General features: G+C 31.4%; 1 protein-coding gene and 1 pseudogene across 1 annotated transcript; both read right to left on the bottom strand.

Annotated features, from left to right (window-relative positions):
- Positions 1–3,090: 3,090 nt before the first annotated feature.
- Positions 3,091–4,691, bottom strand: LOC147387551 (putative long-chain-alcohol O-fatty-acyltransferase 5 pseudogene; annotated as a pseudogene).
- A 10,678-nt stretch (positions 4,692–15,369) lies between these two features.
- LOC147387550 (acyl-CoA--sterol O-acyltransferase 1-like) lies at positions 15,370–16,778 on the bottom strand. Its single transcript, XM_086420410.1, has 2 exons — positions 16,582–16,778; positions 15,370–16,493 (listed from the first exon to the last, which is right to left on the bottom strand). Exons 1-2 carry the CDS (start codon positions 16,641–16,643, stop codon positions 15,623–15,625), a joined length of 933 nt encoding a protein of 310 aa, XP_086276536.1. The 5' UTR covers positions 16,644–16,778; the 3' UTR covers positions 15,370–15,622.
- Positions 16,779–18,280: the final 1,502 nt, after the last annotated feature.

Genomic DNA, 18,280 nt, shown 5'->3' with positions numbered 1-18,280 from the left:
CAATGTACACTAGTTAGGATTTAGTTTGAAAAATGCTAGCAAACAAGGGGTGTGATCGTTAAATATAAACAAAGGTTAGCTACACCTTTGCGCATTTATTGAATTTTAAGATTGAAATGTTAAATGAAAAACTTGGGACGACCATAATGATTCTTTTTTTTTTCAAAAACTCTTTCTATAAAAAGAAAAAAATTAAAGTATTTTACTCTCTGATGACTTCAGAGTAATTCGATCAATCTGTTACTCATTCTCTAGCCTAATCGATAAGCTCTCTCGCTCTCTCTCTCTGAATTACTCATTTTTTCCCCATTACTTATGACTGTTTTATAAAAAAATAAAAAATAAAATTGATTTTTTTTTCTTTTTTACTTATGGCTGGTTTATTAGATCTAGGGTATAAGTTAAGTCAAATTTCTTGATAAATTCTCGCAACTCCTCGCTAACTCTCATTTTAACCCATCGGGGGTTTGTTGAGATAGTAAGAAGCAACTCGGTGTGCTCCCTAGGTCGTGACTTCAAATCTTTATACACCCCTCCACCAAAAAGGTGACTACTTAACTGGCTTCACATGACTGTAAACACCCCATTTTTTGTATTTGTCTAATTCGATAATTCTTCACCCAACTATATGGATTCTTAATGATGAGGACAAAGAATTCAAAAATTTGAGAGTATTGTTCTCAATTTCTTTTCGTTTCTATTCATTTCATCTTTCTCATTCGTTACGACTCGACATAGAAAATTACACACATGTAAGATAGCTACACCTTACATTCGATTTAACAATTAAGTATGCTTATAGTCGTTATACATTTCGATAACCAAGAGACCTTGCGATGCTAGGAAAATATAACCTCGAGACTTAGTAATAATCATGTTAGGACTGAAAGAAACCTTATGCCAAAATTCGTAAAAATCAATAAAATGACAAAAATACCCCTCGTAGATCCCACACCTCCTAAAAATCTCAAAAGTACTTTCATTACCCTCATAATATGTTTCAAATCTAACAAGTTTACGAGAAATAAAAAAAAATGATCAAAATACCCTTTGATGTCCGACTTTTACCTAAAAATCTTGTTTCTTAGGAAAATGTAATCGAAAATAAATTGTCGACAAATTTACATACATCAAGAAATCTAGAAAACTCATACTGAGGAAAATTGAAAATTTTAACTTTAATTAACCAATCAAATTAAAAGTTTAAACTTTAATTAAGCAACCAAATTGAATATTGTAAAATTTAATTAACCAATCAAATCGAAAAGTTTAACCTTAATAAACAAATCAAATCGAAAATTTAAACCTTAATTAAACAACCAAATCGAAGATTGTAAAATTTAACGAACCAATCAAATTTCTACAAAGAATGTGGTAGGCCATTCACATATCCATTAACGAGAGTTAATACGATGCCTACAAAAAAAAAATTTCCAAAAATTATCTTAGGTAGTCATTTACATTCATTTCAAAAAAGAATGGTCATGACTCCAAAAATTCTTTGTAGAAATGCAGTCTTCGAGAAATTGAAAATCATGTATTTACAACCTGTACACAACGTGTTCCTTCTTTATCCAGATAGAAAAATTGTTTCAACTCTACTAGAGAATTAATAGACTGTCTTCCCAATTATTTACAATTACTATTTTATTTTATTATGTGTTTCACTTTTGAGCAAAATAAAAGGAGAAAATGTTGAGTTTCTTGCATCTTTTTTTTTTTTTGTGTGTTTGTAAAGAGCTAGAGATCGAATGCACATTGAAAAAAATTGTAATTAAATCACAATTTTAATATTCTTGATTAAATCATGATTTTTTTAATCACGAAGTTTTTGAAAATATTTCTGATTTTGCTATTTTATTGACATTTTAAAAAAAAACACAGATTATTCTTATTTTTCAGTGTTATCTATCATTTAATATATATATTCTAAAATTTATATACTTTAAAAAATTATTTTTATTCTTAATTATTTGCTGTTTTCCCGAATTTTGTAGACTTTTTTCTAAACCTTTCTCTTACTGAATTATTCTTGAACCTCGACTTTCTCACTATGGTTATAACTAGATTGTTGTATCCTGAAGGTGGTGTTTCTAATATCAGTCAACATTCAATTTTCAAATTAATGTAGGATAAGTGGCAAAAGAGACCCATGAGTAAGAATCATGAAACTTCAGAATTTAACTATGTTGTAGTCTTTTGGGACAAATTTCTCAATTTACATTTTTTTTCTAGGTTTGAGGATAATTTTATTTTGATAATAACTTTAGTTATAAAAATAATCATATACCATCAATTATAACTTACTTCTAAGATTAAGTAGTATCTACCATGTTAGGTTCATTTCTACTATTTTTAATAATTTTTTCTATTCCATATTTTTTTAATAGGGGAAATTTTAAATAAAAACCTATAATAAATAATACTTCTAATAATCGAAGCACTATTGAAGTGATGTTTTTGGAAAAGGCCATTTTGGCCAGTATTTTTTATTATTTTTCTATTAAATCCCAAGATTGCCCTTCCGCCTATTTGATAGGAATGTGATTTTGGCGAAACTCGTTTTAGAGAACTGACATGATAATTGGTTCACATGGCACATGGAATTGAATAACTTTTCTCTCATAGGTTCATTTTTTCTCTTTCAAAATTAACCCTCACTTATTAATATTAATTTAAGGAAAATGCTGAAGTACTGTTGAAATTGTCATCGTTTGGGACATGGAAGTGTCCATAGAACAATATATGCTTTTGATCGAGATATGAGTGAGAAACATCTATGATTCTATGCACACCAATGTCCCAAACGATGTAAATTTCAATGTTACTCATCGTGACAAATAACAATAAATTACATTCCAAAATTTATAGGACCCTCATCTTCAACCATTTACACCTAACAATATTAAAAAAAGAAAAGAAAATCAGAGTCTCCTTATTAAAAAATTATTACACCTTAATTTGGGTATTTATAACAATTATATTAAATTTCAACCATAATCTACCATTTATAAAATAGTAATAGTAATAATCTACTACAATGATTAAATTCTAAAAAATAACACCAAGTACATAAATCATAAATTAACCCTAAGGGATTGGTCAGTGGCAAGCTGAGCCTTGATAAGCTTTTCAAGAAGGGTTAGTCAAGTGTTTGAAACCCCACGAAGCTATGAATTCCTTGGGACCACCCTCCAACGTCCTGTTGACCCTTGACTCAACCATTTGCACATAGACTTTTCGATAGGGTGATTGTGGGATTAGTCTTGATAAGCCAAAAATTAAAAAGTCATAAATTATTTTTAAAATAAAATGATTGGAGTTATGCTGGGGTAACACAAGATTTACTGTGATTCTCACAATTCTGACGTGAACATACATACATAATCATAGATGATTTTTACTCAAATCATGAAGAATCACATCTATGGTTATGTGCACATCCCACGACAGACTTGGGAGAATCGCAATAAATTCTTTTTGTCATTCAGCATTTTCCAAATGGTTAATTAGGTATTAGGCATCAGATGTTGAGCCTACCGTCGATGATGCTCCAATGGAACCCAAACCCTTCAAAAAGTCAAAGAAAGCAATGATCTCTCTACTCATCCTAACATCCAAATTGAACCGTAACAGCTGTGGAAAAAACAACCAAAAACCGGTAACCATCACAAACCCTACAGCCAATGGTCCAGAAACCACCCTATGCAACCGCCACCTGTCCTTCACCATCCTCTTCACTCCAACCTCCAAAGCCACGCAAAATCCCTGAAGCGCAAAAAACAAAGTCACCTCCCACGTAGGACTCACACGCCCGAGATAAAAGAAAATGAGTTCGTGCATGAGTCCCGACACCATAAACGTGACAAACATAGCTGGCAGTGGGGCCCACTTTTTCTCCAATACTTTCTTGGATACTTGCAGGGAAGGTTCGTACACAGTCGGTCTCAGAATATTCGTCACCATAAGATTCCATCTTCGTCCCCAAAAGTCTTGTAGAGAAGTCGACAGGTAGGGTTCGTCGAATTGGGGCTCAAGCTCTAACCCTAGAAATGTTGCAGCCATGAATGCAAACATGGCTAGACCCAGTTCTAGGGCAAGATATAAGTAACAGCAGAAGTAGACAAACATCACATTTGGATGGACTTGATGTTTATGTTCGTAAATTGGACTCAATAAGATCAAAATCAGACCTTTTAGGGCCAGATTTAGAGGTGATATGGGTTTTTTATTATAGGGGTTTTCTTTGTTTGTGATCTTGATGGGGAAAGAAGCTATGAAGATGAAATAAGGGAGAGAGATTGAAGGTTGAGATGATAGAGGACCGAGACCGAAGGAGAAGAGGAGGAGTTTGAAGTTTCCAAGCCAAACGAGGAAGAAAGCTGAGTTGCCACCGAAAAAGATAGTTGTGAGGTTTAATGGAAGAACTGTGAAGAGGTAGAAGACAGGAAGGAGAGAGAGGAATCTGATCTTACCTTCTGGGATTTTTAAAGGTATGAAGTAACAGTAGATTAGAGAAGCAATAACAAAGATCCATACTTTGATGTAGTTCTTGATCTCTTCATCCATTTTTCTCCCAAATCACTTTCTTCTTCTTCTATGTTTGACTGTTCTGCTCATCTTTGAACAAGTTATAATCCTTTTCTCACGTCAAGGTCAAGAATATCTGCATAACCCTTATTACGCTTTTCGCCTACCCACCATATTTTTTCCATGATTAACGAATATATTGGAGCTACCCACTTGTTCAATCTAGTGATAATTTTATGGAGATCAAATCTATCGCTAGAGGAACGGTACAATAGATAACACTCGAATAAGTTAATATCCACTCCCTACTAATCAAATAATAAAATAAATGTTTCAAAAGGTTGAGTTAGTTCTGTTAATTCGAATTGAAAAAAAATTAAAAAACTTTCATGAAATTTTTTTTTTTTTTTTCTGGGGATTATACAGTTGATGTTCATGAATTTTTACAAATATATCATCCTCAACCTTCCTAAAATTTTTATCTTGTTCCTAAGATTTGAAGGTTGAAGAAGATAAAATTTTGAGATTTATAATGCTATCATATTTGGTGATTAATAAATAAATCATTGATTAATTGAAAAATTAATAAGTTGATCTCTCATTTAAAAATATTGTACAAAAGTGTAATAAGAGTAAAGATAAAATAGCAAAACGAACACACAAGATTTGCGTACTTCGACAAATTACTTACCCCCATAGAGGAGAGGGAGAAAAAATCCACTACTAATGATAAAGATTAGACTCTCTGCTCCAACCTCAAGGAACCTTACAAAATAAAAATCAAAAGAAATCCTACTAAAAAATACAATATATTTCGTGCCAAACCTACTTCATATTGGGAAAGGTTTCTTTTGATACTACTTTGCCTCTTAAAGTTCAAGTGTAATAAGAATATTAGACATCTCACAACAAAAAACATATTACTAATTTTTTATTTGAAAATTTTGTGAATTTGATTTAGTGTAATGGTATTTACAAACTCTTCCCTATATATCAATCAAGTCTCTCAAAACCTTATTTTCGGCTTCTTCACAAACTCTCCCCATAGATCATTTATCTTTTAATAACAAGAAATTAGAAACAAATAATTATAATGACAACAACATCATAGGTAAAGTGTCCATCACTATTAAAATTATATTTATTTGAAAAGATAAAAATGTCATTCATTTGTCAATGAGATCATTAATAAGACAAGGGCACACGATTTTTGGTATGTGGCTGATGTGTCAAAGGCACATATCTCGAATAAAAAGATCTATGATTACGTACCCTTTCCACGTTAGCCATGTACAAAAACCGTATGCTTTCATCAAGACTCAACCTAAAAATCATGGTACGCTCCTAAGTTTTTTTTTTTTTCTAAATATTTATTTTCCTTTTTCACCGTTGACCTCTAAAACAACACTAGCAAAAACAGACAAAGAAGATTGTGCTTAGCTTTTTTAATTATTTAATAAAAATATATATTTGCAGAAATATGTTACTAAAACTTGTCAAAAAATCAATTATTGTGATATTTTTTCTACATCTTGACGTGAAATGGATAGGAACCATAGATCCACCAAATTATTTATTGGACTGACTATGATCCCAATCCGACTCTTATTGAATCGAATTCATACTAAACCACCCCAACTAAATCCAAAATGAATCCAATTGAAACTCCAAGAATGGGGGAGGCATGTTAAATATGCCACTTTATATGGGAGGTAAATGAAAATCCCTATTAAATTCTACATTTTTCTTCAAATAATGTCAAAAGCTGATCACAATGTACCAACTCTGATTCACAAAAATCTGGTATCAACCACTTGCATTAAGAAGATTTGTATTAATAATATGATTAATCATAGATAATAAAAAAATCATTATGGTCTTACTTTTAAATTTGTTCTATATATGCTATCTTAGAAAAAAAGTTAAAATAAATTTTCTTATTACATACGTTTGAGAAGAAATTTTTCTCTTAAAAAAAAAAAAGTCTAATAAATAGCATAAAAGTATCCAAGTGGTATTGATTTGGAATAAGGCTTAAATGTTTGATAAAGATGCATAAGAGTATTAATGTACTTTGTTATTCTCTAACTTGAATTACATCAGAACCATTCTCATATAGCATATTTGTCGTTCTCCGAATTTTTAAACGAACTATTAAATGTAAGTTCTGAGTCATACTTGAATTAATCTTGTAATGATTCTTTCCCGTAAATTGAATTACTAACTATGGGTAAGATAATCATGAAGCAAAAGGTCGTGAGTTTAAATCTCACCTTAGGAGCTACCTTTAGGGATTTATTTCAGAAATTACTTAATGCGTGTGAAGGAAGGGAACAACAGGAGCCCCCAAGATTAGTCGAGTGTTCTAAGAGGCCTAAATATATATATAGGTGTTGTAAAGTTTTAAGCTTGCAATCTTGAATTAACCACCACCGCAACAATCCTTCATCAATAATATTATTTGTTGAACATAATATTTTTCTTTTTGATGGGTAAACTGGACAATAATCCACAACATCAAAGTTGCTTTGCAATGTGTCAAATCAACTAAGCTATTGGTCAAACTCCATTCGTCAAATATAATTATGAAAAGTATTTATTTTGCAATGTGTCAAATCAACTAAGCTATTGGTCAAACTCCATTCGTCAAACATAATTATGGAAAGTATTTATTTATAAACACATTTGTTAAGAGAAGTGCAAGTTTGTTCAAAAGTGAGTATTTTTAATTTGGGAACCTCGTCCAAAATTTTGGGAACAAATGAGTTCACAGTATTTTGATTGCAAACTTTGAAGAAGAATCAACTCTCAAGCCTTGATCTTAAATGTTGAAAGGTTTCTACAACTAAATTATAGAGCCATATATATTTTTTTTCTTGTAATGTTGGATGGAGATTGACCTCTAAACAAAATTACATTATCTCTCAATGTACACCAATTATGATTTAGTTTGAGAATTGCTAGCAAGCAAGGGGTGTGACTGTTACATATAAAGAAAGGTTATCTACACCGTTGCACATTTTTAAGGTTGAAATGTTATATGGAAAAATTGAGGTGACAATAGAGATTCTTTTTTTTTTCTTTTCTTTTTTTCAAAAACTCTTTTATAAAAAAAAAAAATTTAGAGTATTTTTCTCTTTGATGACTTCTGAGTAATTTGATCTATCTATTACCCATTCTCTAGTCTAACCGGTAAGCTCTTTCTATCTCTGAATTACTCATTTTTTCCAATTACTTAGGACTGCTTTATCCAAAAAAAATCTGATTTTTTTCCCCTTTTACTTATGGTTGGTTTATTAGATCTAGGGTATAGGTTTAAAAAAAATTCTTGATAAATTCTCGCAACGCCCCCGTACTCCCATTTTAACCCATCGAGGGTTAGTTGAGATGGTAAGAAGTGACTTAGTGTGCTCCCTAGGCCGTGACTTCAAATCTCTATCGCCTCTCTACTAAAAAGGTAACTACTTAACTGGTTTCACGTGACTATAGACACCTGCCTAATTCAACAATTCGTCACTCGACTATTATGAATTTTTAATGATAAACGCAAAGAATTCAAAAATTTGATAATACAGTTCTCAATTTCTTTCCGTTTCTAGTCTTTTCATTTCTCTTGCTCGTTACAACTTAACATAGAAAATTACATATGCATAGGGATCACTATACCTTACACTCGATTTAGCAAGTATGTACGTTTAGGGTCACTACAAATTTCAATAATCAAGAGACCTGGCGATGCTAAAAAAAATGACCTCGAGACTTAAAAATAATCACGTCGAGACTGAAAAAAACCTCACGACAAAATTTGCAAAAATCGACAAAGTGAAGAAAATACCTCTCGTAGATCCCGCACCTTAGAAATATCTCAAAAGTACTTTCATTATACTTAGAATATGATTTTGAATCCAACAAGTTTACAAGAAATCATAAAAATGACCAAAATGCCCTTTGATAACCGATTTTTATTTAAAAACCATGATTCTTAGATAAACATTATCGAAAATAAATAATCAACAAATTTACACACATCGAGAAATCTAGAAAACTCACATTGAGGAAAATTAAAAATTATAACTTTAATTAACTAATCAAATTGAAAATTTAAATTTTAATTAAATAATCAAATTGAATATTATAAAATTGAATTAACCAATCAAATTGAAAATTAACCTTAATTAACAAATCAAATCAAAATTTTAAACCTTAATTAAACAATCAAATCGAAGTTTGTAAAATTTAATGAACCAATCAAATCAAAAAATTTAACTTTAATTAAATAATAAAATTGAAAAGTTTAACCTTAATTAAACAATCAAATCAGAAAATTAACTTTGATTAACCAATAAAATTGGATTTTAAGGTTTAATTAATCAATCAAACTAAAATTTGAATTTAATCAACGAATCAAAAATAAAAATTGCAATGTAATTTATCACTCAACCAATCAATGAATAAAATATGGTCAAGCACTATTAAATTGTGAATAACATGGGATCACTACCCATATGATCTTATAAAAAAAACGTGAAAGACAAAAGAAGAAAGAAAAAGAAAAACTTTCAAAAAATTAGAAGAGAGAAAATTCAAAGGGAAGGGGGAAAAATAGAAAATGGGAGGATATTCTTTTAAATAGGATGGAAAACACATTTGGGGATTAGAGGAGATTTAAAAAAAAAAAAATAGAAATAAAAAATGTTAAAATGAAGAAGGGAGTTTTAGAAAGAAAAAATGTTTAAAAGGGTGGGCAACAATCCATTAAAAACTCTCCAGTAAAATTGGTAAAGGGAACTCTATCCAAAAAAACATAAAAGAGGCTCTCTCCAGGAAAAATGTGAAGGAAAAAAAAAAACAAGACAGGTTTTTTATCTTCAATCGAAAACCAATCGAAAAAAAAAAAAAAAAGAGAAGAAAGAAAGAAGCAGAAGAAGAAGAATTGACTAGGGATGGTAGCCCTCTCCATCTATCTTCAACATTTTTTTCTTCCAAAACAGCCCTCTCTATCAATCTTCAACGTCTTGTTCCCCTTCCATAGCAGCCCTTTCCATCTACTCTCCGTGTCTCCTTCTCCCCCACGACAACCTTCTTCGTCTCAAGGTTTCCATCATACCTCGCAAACTATCTCGGTTCGCTCCTGAAGGAATTCCATGCAGCCACCCTTCGAGTATGTTGGTAAATTTAGCTTCGTACTTCTTTTTTTTGTTTTTTTTTGTTGGCATTTTTACCCTTAATTCCTCTTATCTTCCTTTCCCCTACGTTTTTCCAAATCAATATTCTTTTGTTTTTTATCATCATGGATCCATTGTTAATTCTTGAATGATACAAAAAGATTTTCTTTTGCTTTCTTATTATTTTTTTGTATTCTATATTAACAAGGTTATTGATTACTTTTACGATTCTTATAGTCAAATTGATTTTTTATATATGCATATTAAGGTTGTTGGAATTTCTTTTACGATTAGAATGATTCGAACCACATTAATAATTTTTGTGTTTAGGAATTCTATAATGTTTAATTCAGAAATTTTGTGTATATGAATGAATTTAAAATTTTTGTGTATTCATAATGTTTAATTAAGAAATTTTGTATATATGCACGAATTTCCAATTCATTGATTTGCTCCGTATTCATAATCTTTAATTCAGAAATTTTGTGTATATTCATAATTTTTTAATTCACTAATTTGCAAATGTTCATAATTCTTCAATTTTGAAATTCTACATGTGATGATAATTCTCTAATTTCAAAATTTTACATATTTTCACAATTTTTTAATTTAGAAATCTTACCATGTGTTCATATTTTACTGATTTGGAAAGTTTTCTTATATTCATTATGTTCATACATTGTTGATTTGGTAATTGTACACATGTTAATTTTTCCAATTTAAAATTTTATGTGTATCCATATTTTATCAATTTGGTAATTTTATGTAATATTAATTTTTTATAATTTAGAAATTTATGTATGTCCATATTTTATCAATTTGATAATTTTATTTGATATTAATGTTTTTCAATTTAGAAATTTTAGAATATCCATATTTTATCAATTTTGTAATTTTATGTGATGTTGAATTTTTTTTTTTTTATATTTAGCAATTCATGTATATCTATATATTTTTATCAATTTGGTAATTGTATGTGATGTTGATTTTTTTCAATTTAGTAATTCATGTCTATCATATTTTATCAATTTGGTAATTTTTTGTGATATTTATCTTTTCCAATTTAGAAATCCATCAGCATTCATATTTTGTTAATTTGGTGATTTTACGCGATCTCAATTTCTTTAATTTAATTTTTTTTATATTTTGCCAATTTGACAATCATGAATAATATTTTTTTACTATTCTGAATTTTGAATGTTCATATTTATTCTCGTTTTACTAATTTAATAATTATGAATAATATGGATTTTATCAATTCAGATTTTTTCCACACGCGTGTAGTTTTCATCAATCCAAATTTTCTATGCATATAAAGAAACTTACCCATTCGAGAAATTAACTTTTACATATTATGATAATTAATCGAATTGATAATTATTTACGCATGTTTTGACATTGGACTGATTTGATACTTATTTATGCATGTTTTGATATCGGACCAATTTGATAAGTACTTATGCATATTTTGTTATTAGATTGATTTGAAAATTGTTTATGCACGTGCAAATTGAGGCAAATTTGGGAAGTATTCATACGTATTGGCTCTTCAACTAAAATTTATTTTGGCAAAAAACTTACCATGTGAGCCTTATGGCATCGAACGTGATTTAGGTTTTTTCATATATTTTTCCATTTTATGTGCGGAATTCGAGGCATTGTGCAATATTTAAAGAATTTTAGTTGAAGTATTTGTTTAGCAAGTTTGACATAAATTGACCTAAGGCTAAATATTGCAAAATGCAATACTTTTGCCCATTGATCATAGGATACTTTTGGATCGTAGTAGAGACTGATCATTTCGATTGGGTAGTTTCAGTGCCTAACACTTTTCGAGACCTATAATATGTCCCCTTACCCATTTCTCTTACCCGTGGATCGACCCAGATCCGCTTTGGAGTTATTTTGATTCATAAACCTAAACTAGATGGCAACTCCCAATTCTCAAAAAATCATCCAACTTTCCAGTCAGATACTGTTGAGAGGCGATTTCAATGATATGGCGGGATAGTGCGTGTAGTCCGAGGATTAATCTTGTTAGATAAGGTTGGTTGTTTGAGTTGGGCAAAGTCTAATGGACCAAACAGGGTCATCCCACTACCACAGGGGTAACCTCTTTACAATAACAACAAAACTTCTGTTAAGTATCATTTTTACTATTGACTTTAGCATTTAAACTTAGGATGATTTAGACATACCTTCTATGTTTTGTTGAATATTAGAGATACCCCCTATGTTTTGAAACTGATGACATTCATCCCTTAATTTTAATCTTCTAAATAGACTAAGAGGGAAAGACTCAAATGCCCTCAACTTTAATCAATAGTCAAAAACCCATATTTTTCTTCTCCAAAACCAATTATCTTCAAGCTTTTCAACTTTCAAAATAATTTTAATCCATTCAACCTTATTTTCATTCGTTATTCTCTATCTTGTCTCATTTTGTAAAACATACTAAATTCTTTTATCCAAAATTTCATTATTTTAATACTTCCTCAAAAAGTGTATCTTGCTTTGAGATTTGAATGTAAGGCTTGAAGTAGATAGGATCTTAAGAAAGATGATGAGGGTTAAATATTTTATCCAAAAAGGTTGAAGATGACTTATTTTTTGGAGAAGAAAAATCTGGGTTTCGACTAGAGATTTATAAAGATAAGGGCATTTGAGTCTTTTCCCCTTAGTCTATTTAAAAGAGTAAGGTCAAGAGATTCATGACATCATTCGCTTTAGAAATCATAGAATTTGTTTCACTCTTCTTCTCATTCTTTCGATTATCTTCCTCAATTCTAAGTTTTATCACTAGATCCTCGAGTCTCATGCCTTTAGCATGAATCTCATGAATCTTTTACTTATACTCATGCCTTCAGCATGAATCTCATGAATGAGGATTTGGAGGTCTTCGGATTGTGACACAACTGATTTAAAGTCTACAATCTTAAAATCTAGAAAACACCCAACAACAAATTTCTTTGTGCCAGCATCTTCTAGAGTATATTTCTTTTCAAGAATTTCCCACAATGTCTTGGCAGATTCAATAGAGGAATACACCTTATAAAGAACAGTACTTAATCCATTTAGGATATAATTTCGACACATGAAATTGGAATGTTCCCATTTCGATATTCGATTATTTTGATTTGGTCCTCCTCATCATCATTTAAAGAAACTGGTTCTTGAGTGATGATATGAGTCAAATGTAATATTGTTAAATAAAACAACATTTTCTATTATCAGAATTTAAAATTCTTTCCATCGAATTTATCGGATTTTTCACTGTGCACGAAATTAGAGATTGTCCCATAGAAATCAGTAATTAAAAAAAAATTCATTTTAGATTGTTATTACTTAAGTGCTGATTTCTTATAGGCAGAGAGAGAAGAAGTTAGAACAAATCCTGATTTTCAAATTGAATGTAATAGAAAAAAAATTACCTAAAAAATGGTTGAAGCGTGCACAAAGCACTGTCTTAAAATGAAATTCACCCCTGTTACGGTACCATAGTTTGTAGGCGTTCGTTCTACAGGATTCAACAACCCACGTATCCAAAAAGGTACTCTAAATTGGAATGTAACTTTGAATTTGATGATTTTGTGTGCTTTCACAACGAAGAATAAAGATATATTGGTAGTCGAAAAATAAAATAGCAGAGAAATCAAGTGTGATTAAATTGACTAAACATTGGATATAAATAAAAAGAAAGTAACTGTTTAGAATAGTCACAAACCTATTTGAATGTGCTGGTTCCGAACATACACAGTGTTGGTTCAGAATATACACACTGGTTCAAAATAATTAAAATAAAAATGAGTCTTTGCGTGTAGATTTTGCACCCCCCTACGCGCACATCGTACGTGCGCACACGCATTAAAATTTTCGGGCCGGTGGATCTAAATCTCAATTGGAACCTTGAATTTTCCTCTTGGGCCCCTGTGTGTGCCTGTGAGCCCGCCCACTACTTCTATCCACATTAAAGCTATTAGAAACACAACTATTTAAGAATTATAAATCAATTCTTCTCCTAATCGATGTGGGACCAAAATTACTCAAGGCTAAAACAAAATTATCAACTAAACTTAAAGCAATAAAGTAAAAAAGTATAAAGCATACATGAGATTGAATTATCCTATAGTTAGACTAATTAAATATTAAAGGATTTTCAAATTCAACCCTCTGAATTCCAACACACAATTTAAACATTACAAAGGTTTGGCTTGAATTATCATCTCAACCATTACAAAATATTGCAACACCTATTCAAACAATTCCAATTGTTGTTAACACTTATTAACGGTTGGATTTCAATTTTTTCTGTTCTTTGGATGTTGATGTTGATTGTACCCTTTCTTTGATTCACACTACCAGGGTGAAATCAGGATTTTGCTCATGTGGAGACAATTAAGAGTAGAAATTTTTTTGTGGGGAAAACTAAGAGTGAAAAAATAATAATTGTAGGGCGATTAAGATTGGAAAAACAAAATCGAGGGGCATAGACTTTGAAAATTCTTGTGGGGGCAAGTACTCCCACTCTAAATCCGCCCCTGGTAGCAGGAAATCCACTTCCATCACGTCGTCACTCTAGTAAATGGCAATGAGTGATGCCATGTGTCACACTTTTGTAAAGCTTGCATATGCCCCTTATTAAAGAGTGATAAATACTAATAACAAAAGTGTCGTTTTCTTGCATTAATAATTGGGAATTGAAATTTTTAATATGACATGTTTCATAGCACATGGAAAACGAGTGAGAAATCCATTTTTGCGCGTTTGATTAGTTTTATTTGGAAAAAGAGATTTTTTGCCCTCATCTAAAAAATTTAATAAAGTGTGAATTTCGGTAGCAGTCCAATTTCAAAACCTTGAATCAAGCCAAAATATATATATATATATATATGTTCGAAGGCTCTAAAGAGAGCTAACCATTTTTCAAAACATGGGTTAGAAGCTTTGGAATAGGCTGATTTTTGGTGAGGATGATCTCTATGGTAAATAGATCATACTTACCAAAAATCAGCTCATTTCAAAACTTCTAACCCTAGTTTACAAGTTGAAGAATCGTAGATCGTCTAATTTTTGTAAATCACTTTTGATGGAGTTAGAAGCTTTTGAATGGACTGATTTTTAATGAGGATGATCTCCTCATCATAGAGATCATCCTCACAAAAAATCAGCCCATTCAAAAACTTCTAACCCATCTTTTGAAAAATGTTTACAATTCTATGATAAGGGTGTATGTAAGAGGGGCGTAGGAGTGGAACCATGATTTTCTTGTAGTGGGTATGGTTAGTTGTATAGTTGAAGAACTTGAAGATAAATGATTTTAAGGAGAAATTGAGAGGTTTTTAGTTAGAAGTTGAAGATAATGATATTTAAATCATTTCCAATTAATATATAAGAATGCCTGACCAAGAGGCAATGTCATCAACAAAAATTTGAAAGGAGGGTGGGGGAATTGGCGGGTGGTATGGGTGGGCGGGTAAATAGGGAGAGAGGTGAGGAAGTTAGGAGAAATGAGGTATGTAATTGATTGAAAATATAGAGGCCTCTCCGTCCCTATGCACTTCATCACAATTCTACAAAGACTAGAAACATGTTAAAGAAAACGACATTGTGTGCAACTCATCTCAATCATCTTCTCATCTAATTACAAGTAGAAGTTGTCGAAAATCGATTTCGATATTTATAACAATTATATTAAATTTCAACCATAATTCATCATTTATAAATTAGTAATAATAATAATATACTACAATGATTAAACTCTAAAAAGGAACACCAACTAAGTAAATCATAAATTAACCTTAAGGGGTTGGTCCTGTGGCAAGCCGAGCCATGATAAGTTCTTCGGGAAGGGTAAGTGTTTGAAAACCCACAAAGCTGTGAATTCCTGGCTTGACCCTTGACTCAGAACTTTTCGAATTAATTAGGTATTAGGCATCAGATGTTGAGCCTTCCCTTAATGATGCTCCAATGGAACCCGAACCCTTCAAAAAATCAAAGAAAGCAATCATCTCTCTACTCATCCTAACATCCAAATTGCATCGTTGCAGCGGCGGAAAAAACAGCCAAAAACCGGTAACCATCACAAACCCTATAGCCAATGGTCCAGAAACACCCCTATGCAACCGCCACCTGTCCTTCACGATCCTCTTCACTCCAACCTCCAAAGCCACGCTAAATCCCTGAACCGCAAAAAACAAAGTCACCTCCCACGTCGGACTCACACGCCCGAGATAAAAGAAAATGAGTTCGTGCATGAGTCCCGACACCATAAACGTGACAAACATAGCTGACAGTGGAGCCCACTTTTTATTTAATACTTTCTTGGTCAAATGAAGGGAAGGTTCGTACACAGTCGGTCTCAGAATATTCGTCACCATAAGATTCCATCTTCGTCCCCAAAAGTCTTGTAGAGAGGTCGACAAGTAGGGTTCGTCGAATTGGGGCTCAAGCTCTAACCCTAGAAATGTTCCTGCCATGAATGCAAACATGGCTAGACCCAGTTCTAGGCTAATATATAAGTAACAGCAGAAGTAGACTAACATCACATTTGGATGGATTTGATGTTTATGTTCGTAAATTTTACTCAATAAGATCAAAATCAGACCTTTTAGGGCCAGATTTAGAGTTGATTTGGATTTTTTATTATAGGGGTTTTCTTTGTTTGTGATCTTGATGGGGAAAGAAGCTATGAAGATGAAATAAGGGAGAGAGATTGAAGGTTGAGATGATAGAGGACCGAGACCGAAGGAGAAGAGGAGGAGTTTGAAGTTTCCAAGCCAAACGAGGAAGAAAGCTGAGCTGCCACCGAGAAAGGTAGTTGTGAGGTTTAATGGAAGAACTGTGAAGAGGTAGAAGACAGGTAGGAGAGAGAGGAATCTGATCTTACCTTTTGGGATGTTTGAAGGTATGAAGTAACAGTAGATTAGAGATGCAATAACAAAGATCCATTCTTTGATGTAGTTCTTGATCTCTTCATCCATTTTTCTCCCAAATCTCTCTCTCTCTCTCTCTCTCTCTGTCTGTCTTCTTCTGTCCTTTTCTCATGTCAAGAATGTCGGCATAACCCTTACTCTTATCGCCTACTCACCACATTTATTCCATGATTAATGAATTTATCGTGAGCTAACCACTTGCTCAATCTAGTGATAATTTTATGGAGATCAAATCTATCGCTAGAGGAACGATACAATAGATAACACTCGAATAAGTTAATCCACTCCCTACTAATCAAATAATAAAATAAATGTTTCAAAAGGTTGAGTTAGTTCTGTTAATTCAAATAAAAAAAAAATTAAAAAACTATCATGAAAAAATTTAATTTTTTTTTGGGGATTATACAGTTGATGTTCATGAATTTTTACAAATATATAGTCTTCAACCTTCCTAAAATTTTTATTTTATTCCTGAGATTTGAAGGTTGAAGAAGATAAAATTTTGAGATTTATAAGTAGAAATGCTGTCATATTTGGTGATTACTAAGTAAATCATTGCTTAATTAAAAAATTAATAAATTGATCTCTAATTAAAAAATATTGTGCAAAAACGTAACAAGAGTAAAGATAAAATAACAAAACGAATACGCAAGATTTACGTACTTCGGCAAATTACTTACTCCTACAAAGAAAAGGAAGAAGAAATCCACTACTAATGATAAAGATTACAGACTCTGTTCCAACCTCAAGGAATCTCATAGAATAAAAATTAAAAGAAATCTTACAAAAAAATATAATAAATTTCGTGCCGAGCGTACTCCATGTTGGGAAAGATCTCTTTTGATACTGCCTTGCCTCTTGAAGTCCAAGTCCAATAAGAATACTAGACATCTCACAACAAAAAACATATTACTAATTTTTTTATTTGAAAATTTTGTGAATTTGATTTAGTATAGTGATATTTACACACTCTTCCCTAAATATCAATCAAGCTTCTCAAAACCTTATTTTCGACTTCTTCACAAACACTCCCCATAGATCATTTATCTTTTAATAACAAGAAATTAGAAACCAATAACTATAATGACAACAACATCATAGGTAAAGTGTCCATCACTATTAAAATTATATTTATTTAAAAAGACAAAAATGTCATTCATTTGTGAATGAGATCATTAATCGGAAGGGCACGAGATTTTTGGTATGTGGTTGATGTGTCAAAGGCACATAACTGCATATCTTTTTCTTGTTTATCCCGAATAAAAAGATCTATGATTACGTACCCTTACCATGTTAGCCATGTACAAAAACCGCATGTTTTCATCAAGACTCAACCTAAAAATCATGGTACGCTCCTAAGTTTTTTTTTTGTTTAAATCTTTATTTTCCTTTTTCACTATTGACCTCTAAAACAACACTAGCAAAAACAGACAAAGAAGATTGTGCTTAGCTTTTTTAATTATTTAATAAAAATATATATTTTCTGAAATATGTTACTAAAGCTTGTCAAAAAACCAATTATTGTGATATTTTTTCTACATCTTGACGTGAAATGGATAGGAACCATAGATCCACCAAATTATTTATTGGACTGACTATGATCCCAATCCGACTCTTATTGAATCGAATTCATACTAAACCACCCCAACTAAA

This window comes from Akebia trifoliata, chromosome 13 (genome assembly GCF_017979445.1).
Source record: "Akebia trifoliata isolate Shusen 1 chromosome 13, ASM1797944v1, whole genome shotgun sequence".
In the NCBI taxonomy this organism is placed as follows: Eukaryota; Viridiplantae; Streptophyta; class Magnoliopsida; order Ranunculales; family Lardizabalaceae; genus Akebia; species Akebia trifoliata.
This window is presented reverse-complemented; position numbering and strand designations above follow the sequence as displayed.

Excerpts from the sequence above, each read along its gene's own strand:
- LOC147387550 (XM_086420410.1), bottom strand. The coding sequence starts at position 16,643 with ATGGATCTTTGTTATTGCATCTCTAATCTACTGTTACTTCATACCTTC. Across the intron at positions 16,494-16,581 it reads ACCTTCAAACATCCCAAAAG|CTCAGCTTTCTTCCTCGTTT; the intron begins GTAAGATCAGAT and ends TCTCGGTGGCAG.